The 23,808-nt window shown below is 42.6% G+C and overlaps 1 protein-coding gene across 4 annotated transcripts in view; it reads left to right on the top strand.

The window, feature by feature from the left end:
- Khdrbs1 (KH domain containing, RNA binding, signal transduction associated 1) overlaps positions 1 to 23,654 on the top strand; it is a 41,499-nt gene extending 17,845 nt beyond the window's left edge. The window contains exons 4-13 of one of the 4 annotated variants that reach the window (XR_376300.3): positions 312 to 458; positions 3,256 to 3,389; positions 5,181 to 5,382; positions 5,928 to 5,995; positions 6,893 to 6,951; positions 9,848 to 10,038; positions 12,586 to 12,645; positions 13,850 to 13,930; positions 16,418 to 16,473; positions 21,974 to 23,654. Coding sequence is in view for 1 of the 4 variants with exons in the window: in NM_011317.4 (NP_035447.3) it covers positions 312 to 458; positions 3,256 to 3,389; positions 5,181 to 5,382; positions 5,928 to 5,995; positions 6,893 to 6,951; positions 9,848 to 9,945 (708 nt within the window). In the remaining 3 variants the exon portion in view is untranslated. Of the gene's footprint in view, positions 1 to 311; positions 459 to 3,255; positions 3,390 to 5,180; positions 5,383 to 5,927; positions 5,996 to 6,892; positions 6,952 to 9,847; positions 12,221 to 12,585; positions 12,646 to 13,849 lie in introns of those variants that run through there. The other 3 variants (NR_045036.1, XR_001784112.2, NM_011317.4) reach the window with 3 other exon arrangements.
- Positions 23,655 to 23,808: the final 154 nt, after the last annotated feature.

Genomic DNA, 23,808 nt, shown 5'->3' with positions numbered 1-23,808 from the left:
TCATAACCATCTGGGAGCTGAGCACTAGGATCCCTCAAAGCCCATGTACACAGTGACACACTTCCTCTTAGAAGGTCATACCTATTCCAACAAGGCCTAATAGTGCCACTTCACATTGGCTAAACATAGTTAAATCACTATATCAATTATAGTTTTAGCAGGTAGTCCTAGTTCTAGGACTTGCTTTACTTCCCTTAAGGTTTTTTTGTTTTTGTTTTTAAAGATATTTCTTGCTTTCCCTTTGACCTACAGGTAAAGATACTGTTTTCTTTTAGTCTGTATATGAGTTGTTTCTTTGTATTTTCCCATAGGAGGAAGAGTTGCGCAAGGGTGGAGACCCCAAATATGCCCATTTAAATATGGATCTGCATGTCTTCATTGAAGTCTTTGGACCCCCGTGTGAAGCTTATGCTCTTATGGCCCATGCTATGGAAGAAGTCAAGAAGTTCCTAGTACCAGTAAGAAAATGCACATTCTTTATCGGTTAAGCAAGGGAGAAAGTGAGAGTGTATTATTGGAAAGGCTATGGTTCTTGACTAGGTCTGTGCTTTTGTTCAGTGTGCCAAGGTTTTCCACTACTTAGACCTCATTCTCAAAGCACTTGTCTCCAAGGCCTCCTCATCTGATGTGGCTTCATTAATGTATACTGCTATTTGTTGTCAGTCTCTTGAGTCCCTGATGTGTTAACAGTTTGCTTAACAGATTTAATAAGGTCTTCATTCAGTTCACTATTCTGGTATTACTGTGCAATCAGGAGATGGTATTAGGAAAATGACTAAGGTAAGTCTGCAGTTAAGAAGTCTGTGTCCTAGACTCTTAAATGTAGAGTTAACCACCAGAAGCTGACAACATCCAGTGTTAATGAGTTAATTTCTAATGAGGCATACTGAAGGGCTCTTCTGGTGGAGATTTGTTTATTCAGAGTCTGATTTAGAAGAGGTGTATGTCACAGGCTTGACTATTGATGGCATATAATTTTCTTTGTTGTTTTTTGTTGTTGGTTTTTGTTTTCTTTATTCGATATAGGGTCTCATTGTGTATCTCTGCCAGGCCTAGAACTCATTGTGTAGACTAGGCTGGTCTCCAGCTTGCAGAGCTCTGTTTGCCTCTGTCTCCTAAGTGCTCTGATTAATCTTTAATCATGCTTAGAAAATGGTATATAATTCTTAAGAGTCACCTGATTATGGAACAGGTAAAATATCAGTTATCTGAACTGTTCTTTAATGTTTGGGAATCCCCCTCCCTCCAGCTTTGGATTTTTTCCAAATACATAATGAGGTTTCTGGAGGCTGCGACTCCAGTTTAAATAAACCCTGGTTTTTGTTTTGTTGAGAACCTTTATTGTTGCCCAGGCTTGCCTTGAATTTGCTGAGTAACAGAGGGTGCCCTTGACTTCATTGATCTTTATGCCTCTCGATTGGTATTATTAAAGGCTTGCTCTGCTACATTTGATTTTGTGTGTTCTGTATCCAACCCTGGGCTTGTTTATGCATGTTAGGCAAGCACTCTACCTACTAAGCTATGTCTCCAGCCCCTCAAAATTAATTTATATGTACAACATACTTTATAGTAGACTGAAGTTTATCTTAATTGACAAATGTGACAGTTGGAGACTCCTGAGGAATGAGTTGGGCATTCGTACTTAACTATCTAATTGAAATAGCAATGATATGTAAGGTCAAGGAAAGTGGAGAGTTGCCAGGGACATTGCTCTAATTATGTCATTCTTTTTTTTTCTTTTCTTTTTTTTAAAGATTTATTTATTTTATTTATATGAGTACACTATAGCTTTCAGACATACCAGAAGAGGGCATCAGATCCCATTACAGATGGTTATGAGCCACCATGTGGTTGCTGGGAATTGAACTCAGGACCTCTGGAAGAACAGTCGTTGCTCTTAACTGCTGAGCCGTCTCTCCAGCCCTAATTATGTCATTCTTAAAGTAGTGTTCAAAATATATAACAGTTCATCTGGTTTAAGGTTGAATGTTTCTTGTGGGAAATGGGAGGATTTTATGTTCTCTGTATGTAGAGTAGAAAGCATTTGACACAGAAGCAGGATTACTGGGTTCAAGCCTCACAGCTCATGTGAAGATGGAAAGGCACTCTACGAGTTGTCTTCTGATGTCCACACACCTGCTGTGGCATATACATGCATGCACAATGGCTCTTAAAGATCTCAACTATGAGAAAAACAAACATAAAATGGTATTTAATACCTGGACGGTGAGAACAACATGGTATTTGGGAAAGAGGTATGGCTTGGCAACAACAGAAAAGAGGATCTTCCCCTTTGCCCTTTGTGGCCACATTGAGAATTTTACTCGGGGCTTTGTGTGTAGACTAGGGATATATTCTACCACCTAGCTTTACTCCTGGCCTTAGCATGTCTTGTAAGGAGCAGAGTTCACTATTGTACAATGAGATCTTGGCAGGGTTATTTTGACAGTTAAACTGAAAAATCCATACAAAGCTTGTTTATATAGCAACCAATATATAGAACTTCATTAATGGTAGTGTCTTCTAGTCTAGGAAAAGGAAATGTTTGCAAAGAATGTATTTGAGACTAATCCAGGCAGTGAGTTATAGGTTGTTTGGCTTTTCTTGAGTAAGTGGTTTGTTTGGGGTTTTTTGGTTGTATTGTGTTGTGTTTTGTTTTGTTTTGTTTTGTTTTTAAGACAGGGTTTCTTTGTATAGCCCTGGCTGTCCTGGAACTCACTCTGTAGGCCAGGATGGCCTGGAACTCAGAAATCCACCTGCCCCTGCCTCCAAAGTGCTGGGATTAAAGGTGTGTGCCACCACTGCCCGGCTTCTTGAGTAAGTTTTGTGTGTAGAGGAAGAAATTGATCAAGGGAGAGTTAGGCAGGAACTTCTTTCTGAAGAACTATATTTATTAGTAAGGGTCTGCTGCCAAGATTTTCCTCAAAGAACTGATAGTGTAATTGGACATCAAAGAATTTTGACTTGCGACTTTATCTAGGCTTTCAAGGCTACTGTTTTTGGGAGTGATATTTTGAGATAGGGTCTCATCTCACTGTGTAGTTCTAGCTGTCCTAGAACTCAAAACCAGAGACTAGGCTGGCCTCTGTGTCATAGAGATCCGCTTGTGTCTACATCCAGGAGTGCTGGGATCAAGATCTGTGCCATTATTGCCAGCTTCAAGACTCTTCTTAAGATCCAAGGCTTGGTGGGCCTTGTGACTTTTAGGAGGAGGAGCAGATGTTACACGTATTCTTTGTTGTCTTTAATTCCCAGGATATGATGGATGATATCTGTCAGGAGCAGTTTCTAGAATTGTCCTACTTGAACGGAGTACCTGAACCCTCTCGTGGTCGTGGGGTATCTGTGAGAGGACGAGGAGCTGCCCCTCCTCCTCCACCTGTTCCCAGGTAACAATAGTTGAAAAGGAAATAAATACAGATTTGACTGACTGAGGAGGGTTAGGGTTTAGAAGTACATCAGGTATGGAGCTCTCGATCTTAGCAGTCTGACCAGAGTCAGGTGCTGCAGTCCTGCTGAAACTTTGGGGCTTTTAATTTGGGAAGTCCTAGCATTTAAAAAAAAAATCACATATCTATTCATCCATCCATTTGTGGGTGGTGGTGGTGGTGGTGGTGTGTGTGTGTATGTGGGGGGAGAGTGTGTGAGCATGGATATGTTAGTTAAATGACAAAGTAGTAGGAATCCTATCATGTTGGTCTTGGGGATTGAACTCAGAATGTCAGTCTTACTCAGCTGGTGTGTTTACCTACTAAGCCATCTCATTCATCCCCAGTTGCCTTTTTTCTTTTTTTTAAAAAGAATGTTGGGCTGGCGATATGGCTCAGAGATTAAGAGCACCAACTGCTCTTCCAGAGGTCCTAAGTTCAAATCCCAGTAGCCACATGGTGGCTCACAACAATCTGTAATGGGATCTGATGCCCTCTTCTGGTGTGTCTGAAGACAGCTACAGTGTACTTACATATAATAAATAAATCTTAAAAAATAAAAAAGAATATTAATCACCCCTGTCTCAAAAAAACCAAAGTAGATATTAATCACTATGTAGCCCTGCTACGTAGATGAAGCCCATCTGAAACTCAAAAGAGATCCACCTGCTTCTGTCTCCCAAGTGCTGTGATTGAAGTCATAGGCCATCATCAAGCTTGACTATATGATATGCTCTTAGAATTAAAATTCATTGTGGTTAATATTTATTCAGAAAGTAGACCTGTCTGAGGTGCTGTGATCCACGATTGAGCCCAGAGAATCTTCTGGTTTAGGTCCTTAAATGTATATTATTATTTTGAAGTCAGTTTTAGAGTTAGAGATGTGCCACAGTTAATAGAGTGTTAGCCTTGCATGCATGTATCTCTGGGTTTGATCTTAGCACTATGCAAACGCCAGGGTATGGTGACACAATTATAATCCCAGCACCTAGGAAGTGAAGGCAGAAGTACAAGGTCATCCTCGGTTTCGTACTGGGTTCAAGACCAGACTGGATTATGTGAAACCTTGTCAAAAACAGAAAGGAAAAGTAAAAAAGGACAAGCAAGAGATGCAAGCTCTGACTTACCAAGTGTGGCTACAGAGCCATCCTTTAAGGAATTAAAATTAGGGGCTGGAGACATGGCTCAGTGGTTAAGAGCACTGACTGCTCTTTCAGAGGATATCAGTTCAATTCCCGGCAACCACATGGTGGCTCACACACATCTCTAACTCGAGGACCCAACACTCTCTTGTTGACACCTTCTTCTGGCCTTTGTGGGCACAGAGTGTTACATAGACATGTCTGCATGCAAAATATCCATACACTTAGAATAAAAATACTCAAGTGTGCATATATACTGGCACATGCCTTCAATCCCAGCACTCAGGAGGCAGAAACAGGAGGATCTCTGAGTTTGTGGCCAGCAGAGTGAGTTCCACACAGAAACCCTGTCTTGGGGGTAGTGGGAAGAACTTTAAGGTTAACTGGATTTGGTAGCACACAGCTTTAATTTTAATACCTAGTAGAGGCAGTGGCGGGTGGATTTATTTGTATGAGTTCCAGAGCTACACAGGAGGCTTTGTCTCAAGTAAGTAAGTAAATAAGTTGTAAAATGTAAAATCATTCTACCTCCAGAATTTATGAACAATCCTTAGTATGAATGTGGACTAATTATTAAATTCTCAAATTAATGTAAATTTTCTTTTTATAGAGGACGTGGTGTTGGACCACCTAGAGGAGCTTTGGTTCGTGGAACCCCAGTGAGAGGCTCCATCACCAGAGGTGCCACTGTGACTCGAGGAGTGCCACCCCCACCTACTGTGAGGGGTGCTCCAACACCAAGAGCTCGGACAGCTGGGATTCAGAGAATACCTTTGCCTCCCACACCTGCACCAGAAACATACGAAGATTATGTAAGAATTGTTTGAACAATGCACCTTTTCTTCCATACCTAGGTTGCCAGAGAAGTTGAGTGATAAGAGTCTTACCCTTGCATGTAACTAGAAAATTTGGAATCTGCATTCTTAGTCAGTTGATTTTTGAACTATGAGATGATTTTTGTACTATTTTAGGCATTATTACTATGTCTGAATAAGCTAAATAAGAAAGTTGTGGTTTGCTGGGCATGGGAGGCACTTGGGAGGCAGAGGCAGGCGAATTTCTGAGTTTCAGGCCAGCCTGGTCTACAGAGTGAGTTCCAGGACAGCCAGGGCTATACAGAGAAGCCTTGTCTTAAAAAACAAAAACAAAAACAAAAAAAAAAAGAAGTTGTGGGTTCAACATACAGACGTTTACTAAGATTGTAATATTAAAACAACCTTTTGGGTTTTGTATTCACTCCACAGGGGTTATTAGTATTTTTGAGAATTTTCCGTAGCCTGTTCATGCACAAGCCCACGGCCCTGTGGCTGTGATTCTCCTGTTTATGCTTTTCTGACCTTCTTCTTTATTGTTCCAGGGATATGATGATACATACGCAGAACAGAGTTACGAAGGCTATGAAGGCTATTACAGCCAGAGTCAAGGGTGAGTCAGGCAAGAAGTCATGTCTGTATAGTGTCCCAAATGGGTGGTGCATGAAGTTGCAGAGAATAAAGATTTGGCTAAACTCTAACCTAAGGAATAGTGTAACTTAACTTATTAAAAGTATTCCCTATGCTTTTGATGACTTGCAGGCATATTTGTGGGTCTGGGAATTTGGATAACTGGATTTTATGTTAATTGAGGTTTTGAAGCTAGTTGATGAACAGTTCTCGAGCTACAAAGAATCAGAGAAAAATACCATTAAATCATTTTTATTAAGAAATGTCACTCAGGTCTAGAAGGAAGTGGGGCAGTTGGTAGATGCTGCCCCAGCATGCATGAAGTCCTGCATTTCATCTTAGCATGGGATCAAGAGTTCAAGAACATCTTGGCATGCAGGAGGCTTTATCTCCTGACAAATCAGATCACCACCCACCTCACCCACACGGGAGATGAGGTAGAAGCTTAACCTAGGTTTTGTTTTTTTGTTTTGTTTTGTCTTAAAATACAGCTTTGATTTTGTGTATATATGTGTCTTGCCTATGATTGCTTGGAAAAGAATCTCAGACATTTGTGATAGGGACAAAACGACCTTTTCCTCTTCTCCTCTGATGAGCTGTATGAATTTTACATACATGATCATATTTTAAGAATCACAATTTAGGTTGTTATTTTTCCACATTAAATTGTATGATACATGTTTATTGTTTTCCCCCCTTGCTATACTTAATTAGGCTTTTTGGTAAATACATGATTTATACATTTTTTAACTATTGGGGTTAGGAATGGAGCAGAATATATATTTATCCCTATTTTATAGATAATAAACTGTCCGAGATGTGGACTATTGAAAGAATGGTAACAAAAAAAGCCTTTACTGTTTTGTTTTTGTATTTTCAGGGAGTCAGAGTATTATGACTATGGACATGGGGAGCTCCAAGATTCTTACGAAGCCTACGGTGCGTTTCTATGTTTATGGTGGGGTAAATGTGCAGTTAAGTGTCTGGGAAAATATTGGCTGATGGAGTCTTGGGAGTCAGGCGATCACTTCTCTGAGGAGATTCCATTAGAAGACTGCTGAGGTGGTCGATGTCACTTTGGGGTTCTGCTCTCAAATCCTATGGTTTGTGTGTCCTGGAGATTAGGTCTTGCAGTGCCACAATGGTACACTTCCCATGTCTCGCTGACTGGTTTCTGTTAGGTAATGCATGCCTAACTCAGCTGGTGGTGGGCCTTTTGCTACTGATACCCTTGGCCATGTTGGTAGAATTTTTTTTTAAAGATTTATTTACTTATTATATATAAATACACTATGTCTTCAGACACACCAGAAGAGGGAGTCAGATCTCATTACAGATGGTTGTGAGCCACCATCTGGTTGCTGGGATTGGAACTCAGGACCTCTGGAAGAGCAGTCAGTGCTCTTAACTGCTGAGCCATCTCTCCAGCCCAATGTTGATAGATATTAAGAACTTTTTTTTTAAAGCTCTATTCTCTTTCCCCCTTCCTCAATAAAAAGAAAAAAATTGGAACTCTCTGAAAATAATACTGTTGCAAAGAAAATGCCAGCTGAAAGCAGCTTAGTAGAGCCGACAAGTAGGGGAAACAGTACCTGTTGAATTAAATCAGGTTTTCAGGACTGGGGCTGTACTGACTGGTTTTGTGTGTCAATTAACACAGGCTGGTATTACCACAGAGAAAGGAGCTTTGGGAAAGTGCCTCCATGAGACCCAGCTGTAAGGCATTTTCTCAATTAGTGATCAAAGGGGGAGGGCCCCTTTTGGTTGGTGCCATCCCTGGGCTGGTAGTCTTGGGTTCTAGAAGACAGCAGGCTGAGCAAGCCAGGGGAAGCAAGCCAGTAAGAAATATTCCTCTGTGGTCGCTGCATCAGCTCCTGCTTTCTCAGCTGCTTGAGTTCCAGTCCTGACTTCCTTTGGTGATGAACAGCAATGTGGGAAGTGTGAGCTGAATAAACCCTTTCCTCCCAGACTTGCTTCTTGGTCATGTTTGTGCAGGAATAGAAACCCTGACTAAGGCAGCAGCTAAATCACGTGAACAGTAGCACCAAGCTCCCTCCAAGTTAGGAAACACTTCACGTTTATTTTGTCTGATACTTCAGGATGGTCTGCATTATGGAGCTGATGGTGACCTTGATTTTTCTGATTCTGGCATTGCATCATTTGCTACCATGTCCGGTTTTATGTGGTACCTAAAAGATGGAACTCAGGACTTGTCTAGTAGACAAGTTCTCTACCATCTCGGCTATATCCTCAGTCCTTAGCTCAGTTACTAATCCCATAAAGCAGTTAGGCTTGGAAGGTAACCTTCTCTGAGGTTTGCTTGAAAACACATTGCTCAAATATCCTTGGAACCAAATATGGCTTTGTGTTGATGGGTCTCTGAGTGCAATGTTCTGTAGCACTGTGATGCAGAGAGAACAGCCTTCTCGTATTGGTAAGAGTTAACAGCCAGAATATGTAAAGAAGTCTTTTTTTTTTTGAAGACATGTATGTATATGAGTACGCTGTAGCTGTCTTCAGACACAGCAGAAGGCGGCATTGGATCCCATTACAGATGGTAGTGACCACCATGTGGTTGCTGGGAATTGAACTTAGGACCTTGGGAAGAACAGTCAGTGCTCTTAATTGCTGAGCCATCTCTCCAGCCTCAAGAACAGTCTTATTTTGTTTTGCTTTGTTGTTGTTGTTCCTCCTCTTCTTTTTGATTTTTCGAGACTGGGTTTCTCTGTATAGCCCTGGTTGTCCTGGAACTCACTCTGTAGACAAGGCTGGCCTCGAACTCAGAAATCTGCCTGCCTCTGCCTCCCGAGTGCTGGGAAAGAGCAGTCTTCTTAAGCAGAGGTCCTCTGTGCCCTTGAGTTCCTTACCAAGGGGCTTTGCTGCTAACAGTTCCTCTTAAGATGCTTTACAGAGGGAGCTAAGAAAAGGCATCCAAGGGCTTCAGAGATGGCTCAGTGGTTAAGAGTTCTTAGCGGTTAAGACTGCTCTTCCGAAGATCCTGGGTTCAAAGCCCAACCATATGGTGGCTCACAACCATCCCTAATGAGATCTGACGCTCTCTTCTGATGTGTCTGAGACAGCTATAGTGTGCTTAGATATAATAATAAATAAATCTTTTAAAAGAAAAAAAAAGGAATCCAGTTGTCCTTTCATAAGAAAGTAAGCTTAACTCGTGGGTAATATAGCCAGTCACCTCCTGACACCACACCGGCCCTCCTCCAAATAATTTTTACTACTTTTAGCTGAATAGAACTGCACTATTGCCATAGCAACATTATGGTGCTCCACCCTTGTGTCAGTGCTCCCCTCCATCAGTGAGGCACACTACAAGAGTTTCTGTATGTATTTGGCAAAACTGCATTTCTATTTTGCTGGGGAAAAGACTGAACTAAAGAGCATGAAATCTAGCACGTAGGCACACGACTGGAATCTGAGCTCTTGAAGTGAAAGTGGCTACCGGCTGAGTGAAAACTCAAACATGTTGTGCCACCCTAACTGAAGCTGACTGGTGACGTTGGGAACAGGAATAGCCATTGATTGCAGACTCACTGGCTCCTTTACTGCTTTCTTCGAGCAATGTGTTGTATTTTTCCAGGTTTTGGGACTGCGTGCCAATCATGTTGCTTATGGAGAATGTTGTTTCTCAAGGGAACTGTACAGTAATGTACGGCTAGCAGTTTGACTTCTCATTACTCACCGTGTAGGCGGTTACCCCTATTGATCAAGGAGGCCAAGTAAAGAGGACAGCAAGGCACGCTTGGGGTGTGACGTGGTTCTAGGAGAGACAGTGTTATCAGTAGCATGTACTGTAAGTTGTTTTGCTTTTTTCCCACAGGACAAGATGACTGGAATGGGACCAGGCCATCACTGAAGGCTCCTCCAGCTAGGCCAGTGAAGGGAGCATACAGAGAGCATCCATATGGACGTTATTAAAAACAAACAGGAGGGAAAAATATCAGTTATGAGCAAAGTTGTTACTGATTTCTTGTATCCCAGGATTCCTGTTGCTTTACCCACAACAGACAAGTAATTGTCTAAGTGTTTTTCTTCGTGGTCCCTTTCTTTTCCCCACTTCCTCCATTCTTAACTCTGCATTCTGGCTTCTGTATGTAGTATTTTAAAATGAGTTAAAATAGATTTAGGAATATCGAATTAATTTTTTAAGTGTGTAGATGCTTTTTTTTCTTTGTTGTTTAAATATAAACAGTGTACCTTTTATAATAAAAAAAAGTTGAGTTAAAAAAAAACCACAAACATGTTAGTTTCAAAAGTGGCATTGCTTGCTTAAAGGTTCTGAAGGCTTGTTAACTTTTTCTTAGTTTTGATTTGAGGCACCCCGTAAAGTCATAGTTGCAGAATCCCAAACTAGGCTACATTTCAAAATTCAGGGCTGCTTAAGATGTAAAACCACAATGTTAACAACGGCAGTAGTGCCACCATGTAAAAGTGAGCTCAGAGGTCTCTAAAACATTTCCTTTAAAAGCACATGGCTGTTGAATCTTAAGGTTAAATTTTAATATGAAAGCTCCTCATGAATTAAATAGTTGATGCAATTTTTAACGTTAATTGACTTAAAACAACAACAAAATTAGGTTTGTAAAAGTGACTTTTTCATTATGTGGGTTTTGAAATCTAGCCCCAGACATACAGTGTTGAGAGATACTTAGTGGGGGAGGGGTGGGCTCTGAATAAGATTGATGGGGAGAGAAGCTAGCCACCTAAATGGAATCTGATGGAGTTCTTTTTAGCCACAATCTTTTCAATAATAGTACTAAAAATCAAATTTTCAGTATTTAAAATGTCAAGAGTATTTTGTCCATCTGAGATTCTACACTCCATGAAAAACTCACTTGGACACTGGGGCCAAAAGCTGATGATGTTCAATAAATTGACCATTGTCAGTTTTGAGCTGTTCCCAAGGTAGAAGGCAGTTAAGTATGTCTCAACACTAGCATGATATAAAAAGGGACACTGCAGCTGAATGAGAAAAGAATCAAAATCCACTTTGTACATAAGTTAAAGTCCTAATGGATTTGTACCGTCCTCCCATTTTGTTTTCGGAAGATTAAATGCTACATGTGTAAGTCTGCCTAAATAGGTAGCTTAAACTTATGTCAAAATGTCTGCAGCAGTTTGTCAATAAAGTTTAGTCCTTTTTTAATCAAAGTAAATGTGATGAATTGTCATTTTTGGGGGTGGACAATAAAATAGTTTTCTCTTTCACATAAACTTAAATTAATTCTAAAGTTAATGGGATTGTTAAAAGTTGGAGACATTTTTAAAAGTGGTGGTGGGGATTTTATTTTAAGGTTACCAAAAAAAAGTTTATGAGTTGTTAAGTTTTAGTTTAAAAAGAACCAAAGCTTTTTCACCCCCTGGAAGTTGTTGAAAGCAGTTTTATCCAGTCCTATCAAAAAATTACAGTTTTTAGAGAGAAAAACCCAACTGACACAGATAGGTACTTCAAGTGCCAGCCATCCTGCCTTCCGTCTTCTGTAGAGCCCCTAGGTGGCCTTAAAGAATGACACCAAATCTCTGTGCTCAGACATTGACTCCACCTGTGTTCAGATACCACAATTCAGCAAAGCCTGGGTGCCCAGGAGGGTTACCCTTCCAATCCTAGAGATGCAGTAACAATTGAGCTGGCCTGGGGAGGAGCTGGCGCCATAGACTGGTCCTGAACTCCCTCCCACAAGACTGAAAACAGTGGAATTGGTTGTCACTATGTAAAAAGTCACTCTTAATTCCCAGGGACCTCATTCTTTTCCCTAAGAGCCACCTAAACTGCTCGGGGGTGAAAAATCCTCTTGTGTGAAGTGCCAAGCTGCCTGTAGCAGTGCATGATGGGCATTTTTCTTTTCTTTTTAAAACACACCAACAAAAACTGTATTTATAGATTGTGATAAAGTGTAAATAACTGAATTTTCCACCGTGGTTTGAAGTCAGCTTTCAGGGCATTATGTCTTGTTTTGATGAAAAGAGATCACTCTATACCCCCCTTTTTAAAGGAAAATTATCGCAAGAGAATCAGGATGTGTAAAGCTAACATGCATCGCAAAAAGCCAAAGGTAACCTAAATGTCTGATTTTAATAGCACATATTTCTCTTTTATATAAACGGTGACAGCAACTTGCATAAACAATTCTCTAGTTGTTAATTTTAATGTTAAAACTTTGCAAAACTTGTTTAATAAAAATAGCTGTAAAAAGAAAAAACCATATGCTGCCGCATAAATTATCCATAACTCTTAATAATCCTGCCCATCACGAGTGAAATGTAATGTAACCTGGGCACAAAGTCTGACATCTTAAATGACACATTGTAAAATTTCAATGACTGTAGACGAGAAGACCTGCTGCACCCCAGAGTAAAGCTTTCTGCTCAGCTACTTTAAAATGTACGAGGATGAGCCCCCGAGACACCTTATGTTCACAGTGCAATGTTATTTGAATTTTCTGAAGAGTTGCATGTTTCTTTCCTGTAATGTGTAAAATGCATGCAGGGTCTCTCTCTTGTTTTTTTACATCTTGAAAACATTTTCCAAATATTCATTCCTTCTTTCTCAATTTTCAGGTGACTGAAAATTCCTGAGGCATTTCCTGGAATAGAATGGGTATCAGAGACCCATATCAGGTATGTGAAGGTGTTTTTCATTGTGTGTCATGGCAAAGCAGTGGTGCTAAGAGGTAGTTGACAGGCTAATCTTTCGTAAATTCAGTTTTACCATATTTAGTCATAATTTCTGTGTCAGTTTACAGTATGTGATGAGTTTATATGTAATAGTTAAGACCAGCCAGTGTCTACTTATGTCTCTTGAATTTACCTTATTCTGCAAATAATCCACTGACGCAGGGTTTTATTTGTAGTGTATTTTTTGCAAGCAACGAAGTGCCTAACGGAAATAAAAGGGTCCTTACTGGATTTGGGAGAGGTACAGATGGCACAGACTAGAAAATCTGGCTTGGAAGCCTGGCAGTGGTAGTGCACGCCTTTAATCCCAGTACTTGGGAGACAGAGGCAGGTGGATTTCTGAGTTGGAGACCAACCTGGTCTACAGAGTGAGTTCCAGGACAGCCAGGGCTACACAGAGAAACTCTGTCTGGGGAAAAAAAAATCTGGTTTAGGAACCATAGTGGATACAAGAGAGTTAAGCATGCTGGGGTCTGTGAGTCACTTTCTAGTCAGGATTACTAGAAAGGTAAGCTCTTGCCTGTGTTTGGCTTCTCTCTTCTACTGAACATACACGCTCTAAAGAAGAAATACCAGACAGAATTATCTTGAGTCAGCTTAAAGCCCTCACTTTAATACTCTTGTGTAATTAAAAACTAGTTCCTCAAAAAATGAAATTTAATCTGGTGTGTTTACTCAGAATGTCTCCTCAGCTCTAGTTCAAGAGCAGCCCTGACTGTAGACTGGGATGTCTAAGCAAAAAAAGGGAGTAGGAGTGAGTATTATTAGGAAAGGGAGTTTTATATCAGGCAGAAAAAGTCAAATGTGTAGTACTATAATTGACAACAACTTCATAAGGCTATAAGTAAAAGTTGATTGTTGGCAGATTGTACCATGTTGCCCATGTTTCTCACTGAGAAGAGATTGTGTGGTGGAAAGAACACAGTAAGCGTGGTTCAGGGCACACCTGTGATTCCCACTCAGGAAGAGGAGACAGGAGGGTCAGAAGTTCAAAGAAATCCTTAGCCTACAAAGCAAGTTGAAGCCATCCTTCGCTGTATGAGACGCTGTCTTTAACGACTGAGCAGGAAGGAACGGAGGCATGGACATGGAGCCTGATAAACCTAGTGCTGTCTTTTTTTCCAAAACTGTTTGTTTCTACAACTAGGAAAGGCAGAGACGGTGAGAGTGAAGTAGTGAGTAGTGAACGAAGAAGGAATTATCGCTCAGTTGCTACCCAGTGCTCCAGGTAAGAATGAATATGCATCCAGAGCTTCGAGGCTATTGTGGTTGTCACCAATAAATAAAGCCAGGTCAGACCATTTTCTGATTGAAAAAGAGCAACTCTTATTAACACTCAGGTTTCTCTCATGTTGGGGTGGAGGATAGATCTGAGGCTACCAAATGGCATTGGCGAGAGATTGACATAGTAATAGATGCTTGGCTTACAGGTTTTGGAGCTCTGTAGCCCACAAGGCTTTGTCCCAAGAACAAAAGTAGGCTAAGGAAGAAGAGAACTCACATTGAAAGCCTACTGTGTCTACTTATATTTACAACCAATAGTGGGAACACTAAGATAATCTACACTGCTTCTATAGCAAGTTGAGAGTATAACATACCAAGACTGCTACATGTCAATCCATTCTCTGGAACAACTGCTTCTGTAAGACAGTAACTGTAGTCAGTATTCTCTCAGAGGCTGTTTATTAAAGATGTACAGTAAAGATTGCAAACTGGGTGGTAGTAGCAATTCTTGGGAGGCAGAGGCAGGAAGATTTCAGAGTTCAAGACCAGCCTGTTCTACAGAGCAAATTTCAGGATAGCTGAGCTACTTAGGAAACCCTGTCTCAGGGAAAAGTAAAACAAAAACCTGCTGTCGATCCTTTTACATCAGATGAGACATTCATGCCGTGAGGCCTTGGTCACTAGTATGTGTATATGGAGGCCTTCGGACAACTTTGTAGAGTTGGTTCTCCCAGCTACATGGATTCAAGTCACCAGGCTTGTCCACAAACATCTACCTTTATCCACTGAGAGATTGCTAGCTTCATTTTTTAAACATAACAACAATTTTAATGCCAGAAAATATCAGTAGCAGCCGAAGTCACACAGTTGTTATGTAGCAAAGGTGATATCTTCAGGCAGTGTGATTTTAGACTGGGATCAGTCACAAGGGTATACTGCATTTAGCAGGCCGTTCACCTGCTAGCTAAAGGCGTCTTGGAGAACTCATTGCCATTCTTTCCTGGAAGGAAGGAGACCTCTCTTCCAGGACATTATCAAAAATACCTGCTGAAGTGTGGACCCTTGTGTTTGTGCAGCTGAATCACGGGTCTTCATCATTTTATCACCCCTGCCCTCTGGAACCTCAGTATAACTGGAGGGAGTAAGGCCTACATAGTTACAGTATTCTGCTGCTATACAGGCTAGGAAGCCTGGAGCTGCTGGGGGTCCTCAGGATGGAGAGGGTGAAACTTAAATTCATAAGGAATGATGTGCATTGGTGATTTGCCTGAGTGTATGTCTATGTGGAACCAGAGTTACAGACAACTGAGCTGCAGTGTGGGTGCTGATAGTTGCATACTTCACAGCATTATTATAACTGAAAGAGCAAATGTATATAAAACAAGGGCTAGGCCTAGAGAATTATTGCTCTCATACCCGGTGTTTGGGCTGTGCAAGGATGGGAAGTTTGCACCTCCCCTTATGTTTGTAGTCTCCTAGTCATCTGTGATTTACGAAGCCAAAACTATTCTCAGTGTATCTCAAGGTGACCTTGAATTTTAATTTTAATTTTATTTTTTGAGGCAGGGTTTCTTTGTTTAGTCCTGACTGACCTCGAACTCAGAAACCTGCCTGCCTCTGCCTCCCTAGTGCTGGGATTAAAGGCATGGCCCACCACTGCCTGGCGACCTTGAACTTTTTTTTGATCTTCATCCCCACCTCCCATCCAAAGCTCTCTAAGGACTGTTGGTTGAGATGACTATCTCTTTACTTTTTGAATGTGGGTCTTACTATTAGCTTTGACATAGTACTCACTGAGTAGATCAGGCTAGCCTCAATTATAGGGACCTGCCCCTGCCGCCTGTGCTGTGCTTACCCATACCTGGCACTTACATCTAATACAAACTCCCAAGACTTTTTTTTTTTTCGGGACAGGGTCTCTCTGTAGCTTTGTCCTGGAACTCACTAGGCTGGCCTTGAACCTGCTTCTGACTCCTGAGTGCTGGGATTAAAGGCATGCACCACTATGCCTGGCTGATTTGTCCACCTTAAATTCTCAGTTATGTGCTAATTGCTGTGTGTGTCATATCAGCATCCCATTTCGTTCCCACAGTTGACCATGCGCTGCTAGGATTTTGCTGGTGTGTGGCTTCCCACACTACACTGGTCGAGCATTCTTCTATTGTGCAGTGATTTAGAGAATCACGGTATTGAGGAGCTCCACAGGTCAGCTTTCTGAAAGGTGCTCCCGACTGTGGTGCCCAGAATGCCTCTGCCTTTGCCTCTAGACTTCTGTAGGTAAAAGATTTGAATTCTTAGGGAATTCTGTGGACTCATGTGCACGCCTCGATTTCATATTAATAGTCATTGCATGCTTAGAGCAAGCACACATCTGATGAATATTTAATAACATGGAATAGACAGGCTGGAAACAGCTGTGTGAGACAGCAGCTGCTGGGGGGAGGGGAGGAAGTCCACTACACTGCCTAATTACCCCTTCTTCTGTTTTCAGGCCTAGAGAAGAAGGACTGTCTTTTCTAGGCCCATTAGCAGAGAAGTCCTATAGTGGTAAGCACTGCATCCTGGAACAGTTGGGTCCACTTAGCAATTTTCCATACCCTGGGCTGTCGAGATAATACATTCTCACCTAGTACTCTGCCAACCACATCTCTCCTTCAGGAGAAAGGCTGTGTGTTTTCTCATAGCTGTAATCCCTGGCACTCAGCAGACAGAAGCAGGAGATAAAATGCCAGCCTTTACTGGCTCACTGATAGACTTGTGTCTGGCAGGGACTTGGATTTAATAGGTAGGAAGAGTATATACATAGACTCTAAATAAACAGCCATGTGTGGTGGTACATGCCTGTGATCCCAGCACTCGAAGGGCAGAGGTGTAGAACAAACATTTCAAGGGTAGCCTTAGCTAGCTAAAGGTCAGCCTAGACTAAATAAAGAGACCTTGTGTTAAACAAAATTTTCCAAAATTTCTGGTTGTTCGTTGTGATAGGGTGTGACTATATCACTAGCTGACCTGCAACTTCACAAAGATTCACCTACCTCTGCTCCCAAGTTCTGGGAGTAAAGGCACATGCCACCATGCCTGGCTATTTGTTTATTTTAAAGGTTTATTTTCTGTATTGGGGTGTTTCACGTACAGATAGATTTGTGAACCATGTGTGATGGTCTAGTGTCTGTGGAGGTCAGAAGAGGGTGTTGAATATCCTGGGACTGTTAAGGCTGCAGTTAACAGTTACGCTCCACCATGTGAGTGCGGGAAAGCAAACCCTTGTTCTCTAAAGGCAGGCAGTGCTCTTACCCACTGCACCATTCCTCCAGCCCAGCTTTGGCATTTCTTGACCATAATCGTAGCATCTCATCCTTACCATTCCTGTCCTGTGTTGCAGTGACTGCCTTTGGCTGCATCCCAAGCAGGAAGTGGACAGGTAGAGTTCTCAGATGTCACACAGGCAACCCCCTTGGTTTAAGGAGCTTCCTGCTTCAAGAAGGCCCTGTGGAAGTTGTGGGTCTCGAGAAAAATTTGATCCTTTGGGGTGTTTCTGGCCAGTGAACCACAGGCCATTTGACAAAACAAGTCAGGAAATAAAAGCAGAAATTTGGGTATAATTTAATATTGTGTTTAAGATGTTTGTTGGTGTCGGGCGGTGGTGGCGCACAGCTTTAATCCCAGCACTTGGCAGTCAGAGGCAGGCAGATTTCTCAGTTCAAGGCCAGCCTGGTCTACAAGTGAGTTCCAGGCCAGCCAGAGCTACACAGAGAAACCCTGTCTCAAAAAAACAAAACAAACAAACATGTTTGATGTTTGTTGGCTGCCCCTTTGTCAGTCTTTGGAGTTGGGCTTTTCCATCAGGGTGTTCCCATCCCTTCCCTGGTACTATGATGTCTGTGAAGCTTGAAGTAGGTAAGTTTGGGATTAGACATTGAACACGGTTTCTCGGATCTTTTGTTTCCAGCAATTAAGATGTAAGTCTAGTGTTTCCATTTCCCAGCTCTTTGAAATTAGAATGTGGGAAGAAACAGAATTTGAGGAAGAAATAGGGCTAAAAGTATAGCCCAGTAGTGCTGGGTTCCATTCTAGCACTGAGGGCAAAGGGGGAATAGAAGAAAATACTCTGTACTCTGATAAGACCTTTTTTATTTTATATATATTTTAGATAGTCTTATACAGCATAGGCTGGCCTTGAACTCACTGTGTAGTGATGACACAGCTTTTGGTCTTCACCTCTGAACACTAACATTCCTTGTGTACATCACTACACCCCCACTTCATGCAATTGAAACTAAGGCTTTGCATGTGTTATAAAAGTGCTCTACCCAGCCTCACGTAGTGACGTACGCCTTTAATTCCAGCACTTGGGAAGCAGAGGCAGGCGGATTTCTGAGTTCAAGGCTAGCCTGGTCTACAGAGAGTTCCAGGACAGCTAGGGCTGCTCAGAGAAACCCTGTCTCGAAAAACCAAAAAAAGAAAAAAGAAAAAGAAAGTGCTCTAGCAACAGGAACATCTCTAGCCCCTCATAGGATTCATAATACGCTTCTTCCTAGAAATTTGTATAAATAGTCCTTTTAATTTTTTAAAAAGATATATTGATTGTTAGAACAAGTTAGAACACCTACTGTGTGTTAGTTACTGCAGAGTAGGTGATCAGTAATGGATCTAAGTCCTTCCCTTCACGGAGCTCACTGTGTTTTGAGAAGTAGACGCTGTACAGAAAACTCATTATTCCACATCATTTCAGCTGTGAGCTCTCCTTCCTTGGAACCCTTCCTACTCTGGGGAATCCTTTCATGGTTTCTTTAATGTGTCTGAATTACTTAGTAAGTTATATTGTGATAAGTTTCAAAACAAAAACTAGTCTATTGAAAGTAAACTGCCTGGGTTTCTTTTTTTTTCTTTCTTTTTTTTTTCTTTTCCTACATGTAAGAGGTTTATTTGGGGGGCGGGGGGAGGAAGAGAGTAAGGTGGCAGCAGAATGAGAAAGGGGGAAAGAGAGCCTGTCTGGGTTTCTAAGAAAGGGGGATGGAGCAGCTGCCACGTAAAGGAAGACTTGCTTGAGCCCCAGGGGCTTGGGAGCTGGCTTAGGGGAAGGATATGGAACACTGAGCTGAGCAGACGGTAGTGTGAGCAGATTCAAGGGGAGGCAGGGCTTTTATGATTGCACCAGTCGCACTGTTGCTAGGATCTTGGACATGTTATGCAAACCCTGTACAACTGAGACACACCCCCAACCCATGTTTCTGATTTTAAAATTTGTTAGTACATGGAGAACCTGTTTGGAAGCTTTGTTAGTCCAGACAAACAGAAGTGAGTTAGGTCTGTGGCAGGGCTGGAATCTAACTCTGTAACACTCCAGGTCTGTAACACTCCCCATACTGTGTGTATATAGGTAGCCATGTAACTAACTCCATGTATGTGGAAGTCAGAGGACACAACCTGGGCTGGACCTCTTCTTCCATGCTTATGTGGATTCTTGTTAAGCAGCAAGCACTTTTATGCACTGAGCTATCTTGCTGCCCCAACCTATTTTTTGTTTGAGAAGATTGTCTCTCTGAAGTCCTGGTTGTCCTGGAATTAGCTGTGTAGAGTAGGATGGTTTTAAACTTAGATCCTTCTGTCTCTGCCTATTGATGGTTGGGATTAAAGATGTGCTAGCATACAACCTAATTTTTTTAAGTGAGGGAAGGCACTAGAAAGGAGCTAAAGCGGGAACTCCATCTTTAAGCATGGGGACGTGAGTTTGATTTTCTTCTTCATGTGATAGTGTACATTTATAATCCTAGTGCTGGGGAGGCAGACAGGCAGATCCTTGACTTGGAGCCAGCCAGCCAGTCTAGCCTCTGCTCAGGTCTCAGCAACAGAGTCTTTTAAAACATGGTGGAACAATTGTCTAGTGCATGCATCAAGCCCTGAGATGGATTCCATGGTGTCCTGCAGCCCCCAGGCTATGGTAGATTAATATGATTGAAAATGAAGATTAGAGCTGAAGAGACGGCTCAGTGGTTAAAAGATTTAAGAGTGCTTGCTACTTTTTCAGAGGACCCAATTTGGTTCCTGGCACCCAGATTGGCAGCTCACAATCACTTGTAGCTTGAGATCCAGGATTTGATGCCCTCTCTTGGCCTGCTTGCACCTTGGCCCAGAAAGGCACACATATACATATAAAAAGTGAGGCTGTAGAGAACTAGGTATATTCAGCAGCTCCTAGAACATAACTTAGTGACTAGGTATGGGAGAAGAGAGATGTATTAAGATTACAGGCTGAAGCTGGACATGGGAATGAGAACAGGCCTTCGAGGTGGGAGGATCAGTGGCTTTTAGAAGAAGCTGGGCTGGAGAGTGGCTCAGCCTTGGTTCCTGGCACTCGTACTACCAGGTCCAGGGGATCCGATGCCTCTGACCTCCTGAAGCACGTGAGTTCAGGAGCAGGTACACATGTACATGCACGCATAATTTTAAAGATCTTTTCAAAAGTAGAATCACTTCTGTGGATTTTTACATAATATCAGGCCCCAGCCCAAGCGTCCCAGGATAAGATGTGTCCTCTAGGTATAACCCTGAGATGGACCTCTGAACTTAAGATAGAACTTCCTTGCTCCTTTTTAAACTCAAGCTGTTTTGGTTTGGGATAAATAAAGCATTGGATTTTGAAAGCTGGAAGTGGTGGAGCGTGCACTTTGAAGGTCGAGACAGACAGACCTCTGAGTTCAAGGCCAAGCTTGGTCTACATAGTGAGTTCCTAAATGAGGCCAAGTGAGACTCTTGTCTGAAAACAAACAGGGGCTGGATCTCAGCAGTTAAGAGCACTGCCTGCTCTTCCAAAGGATTCAGTCAATTCTTAGCACTCACGTGGGCAGTTCACAGCTGTCTAAGTACAGACCCAGGGGATCCAATACTTCACACAGTTGTGAATGCAGACAAAGCATCAATGTACATAAAATAAAGTTAATTTAAAAAAAAAAAACTGAAAGCCAGATGTGGTGGTACACGCCTTTATTCCTAGAACTCAGGAAGCAGAGGCAGGTGGATTTCTGAATTTGAGGCCAGCCTGGTCTACAGAGTGAGTTCCAGGACAGCCAGGACTACACAGAGAAACCCTGTCTCGAAAAACCAAAAAACAACAACAAAAAAACAAAAAACTGAATGTAGTGACAATTCCGGGATTTTGGTTTCTTTAAAAACACAAATATAAGTATGTGTTACTGCAGGCTGGAGAGATGGCTCAGTGTTTATGAACACTGACTGCTCTTTGAAGGTCCTGAGTTCAATTCCTGGCAGCCACATGGTGACTCACAACCATCTGTAATGGGATCTGATGCTGTCTTCTGGTGTGTCTGAAGACAGTGACATTGTACTGGCATGAAATGAATAAAAAAAAAAAAACAAGAATGTGTTACGGCTTTAATCCCAGGTGGGGGGATATGATCCTGCCTCGCACTGTCCACGGCCGCGGACTATGATTTGCTTTGTGCTCTCGCAGCGGTGTGGTTTTGCCAGCCACAGAGAGTTTTTGTGATTGTGTAACATTTGGAATTCTGGGAACTTTTCGGAGGGTACGTGAATTCTAGGGCCCAGAGAGGTGGGTTGGTGGTGGTTCAGGAGGGATGGTTGTTGCCATTTCCTAGTCCAAAGAAGAAAGAAATGAAATTCAGATCTCTCTCTCTCCACCTCCCCCCTCTCCCTCTTCTGTCTAGTAAAAGGTTGAGAAGAGGTGGGTGAGGTAAAGGGTGGAAAAGAGCCCACAAAGTCACAAATCCCAGCTGTACCTGAAAGCCAAGTAAGGCCTCTCAGCCCCCTCTTCTCAGTCATCCATGGGTGGGAGAGCTGCATAGGGTTTGAGACATAACCTCATTGCCAAAGAAAGCTCACAGAGCCTGTGAGCGTTTACCTCCTGCTCATCTGTGTGTACCTAGGAACCTGCCTGCTGAACACAGCAAGGAGGGTGGCGATGGACAGGTGGGCAGGGAAGGTTGGAAGGTACAAAGCCTGACCAGATGAAAGCTGAGAAACCCCCATAGCTTCCAGTTCCTTAATTTTCCACTTTGTGTCTTTGCAGCTGTCAACAGAGCCTGGATCCCAGGAGCGACCTGCTGTATAGAGGCTGGCCTGGGCCATAGAAACCCAGGAGAGGAGTCAACAGTTGTGTTTCACCCCACCTCTTGATCTGATTTTCTCACAGAAAGCCAGGCAGGATCTGCTACTTAGGAGTCTTTAGTCCCACATGGAGTCCTCAGAGCTTCAGGGGCTCAGTGCTAACCGTTCAACCTACTCAAGGCATTTTAGTAGGAGGGGCTGGGGCTTAACGTGGTGTTTGATCACTTCACTTGCACTTGTAGAGGACCTGGGTTCACTTTATCTTACAATAAATGAATGAATAAATAAATAAACAAATAAATGGCTTTAAAGAGTTGAAAGGCAGCAGACATCGTAGCGCACACCATTAATCCCCGCACTCAGGAGGCAGAGACAGATGGAGTTCAAAGCCAGCCTGATCTACATTGCAAGTTCTAGGACAGCCAGGTCTACACAAACCTGTCTTGAAACACCAAAGACCAGGGACTAAATCCCTGGTGTGGCTCTCCAGGTCAGAACACTCAGCTCCTGTGCTATTCCCGGTCTCTTGTTTCTGCTTAGTTTCCCATAGAATGTTCTGGAACATACTACTATATATGCCCCCCACTGTCACACCTTTATTGGAACCTATAGCCTGGGTGCCCTTGGACATTCCAGAGGACTCCCAGAAAAGAAGGTCACCCTCTGTAATCTGTGAAGGAAAGTTGAGAATCATTTACTTTAGGTAAGGCATTTTAAACTCTGAGCCTGTGTTCGTCTTTGTTAGCACTTGTCCACAAGTTCTTGAAGGGTGGGGCTGTTCTGCATCCCCTCTGTACTAAAGTTTTCAAGTATCTGCCTCTGCATGAAGCGTTCAATAAAGGCTTGGTCAAGCGATGAACGGTGACTAGTTCTACCTACTAGCTTCTGGGCCAGTGGTCTAGCCTCAGCCTTTCTCTTCGGAGATTGTAAGTCATGTATAACCTCCAGGTCCAGGATAGCTGCTTGAGGGTCACAGCCGGTTACAGGGAAGCTCAGAGTTGAAGTCAAACATCTTGGCTTCAATTCCAGTTCATTCCTTTGGTGTTTATTCCATAAGCGATTTCTCTCCCACTGAAGGGGAACCCGAGAAACGTTTTAAATCTGAAGAGCTGGGCAGAGTACAGCCCCAACATTCTTCCTTTCTTTCAGGCTTATTTTTAGAAATTCTGTCACAGCATCCACCTCCGTTACTGCTTAGCATCCTAGGGATCTTTCTCTTGAGAGGTCTGACTTAGGGTATTTGGCTAACCCACCCAGCTGCCCTGCTTGTCAGTCACCTGCAAGCTGAGAAGGATGACGTCAGCTTTCCCCAAGCCTCTGGACTGCTCTGAGACATAAATATTTTAAAAGGGCCTTTCTCTCACCGTTGCCAGGGTGATGGACTCTCAGGGGACGAGTGGGAGTGTGGAGGCAGGACGGGCTCTGGAAGGGTGGGTGTGAGGCCTGGCCGCCAGCCAGGACTAAGCTCGGGAGGGGAGGCTGGAGCTGTGCCTTGCGTGCCTCTCCTTCGTTGAGCCCTTAGCTGTTAGGATGCTTCCAGGCCCGTCTCTGGGCTCAGATGCCGTTTGGTTTTTGGTAAGTTGACGTTTTCTGGGCCTTGGTTTTAACATCTCTTGGTGTTGGAGGAATCTCGTCTTAGTGCAGGTAAGTGGAAAATAAAGAACGTGAAAGTATTCTGTGTTTGTAATGCTGTGCTTCCTTTGCTAGTAAATCCTGGTTAGAGAAACTAGATCCTGTTGCTGCTTTCTGAGGACCCAGCCTCCCTGTAGTCCAGTCTGGCGTCAAACTTCTGCTTTC

This window comes from Mus musculus, chromosome 4, assembly GCF_000001635.26.
Source record: "Mus musculus strain C57BL/6J chromosome 4, GRCm38.p6 C57BL/6J".
Classification (NCBI taxonomy): domain Eukaryota; kingdom Metazoa; phylum Chordata; class Mammalia; order Rodentia; family Muridae; genus Mus; species Mus musculus.
Note: the sequence above shows the minus strand (reverse complement) of the source record. Positions and strands in the feature narration are given on the sequence as shown.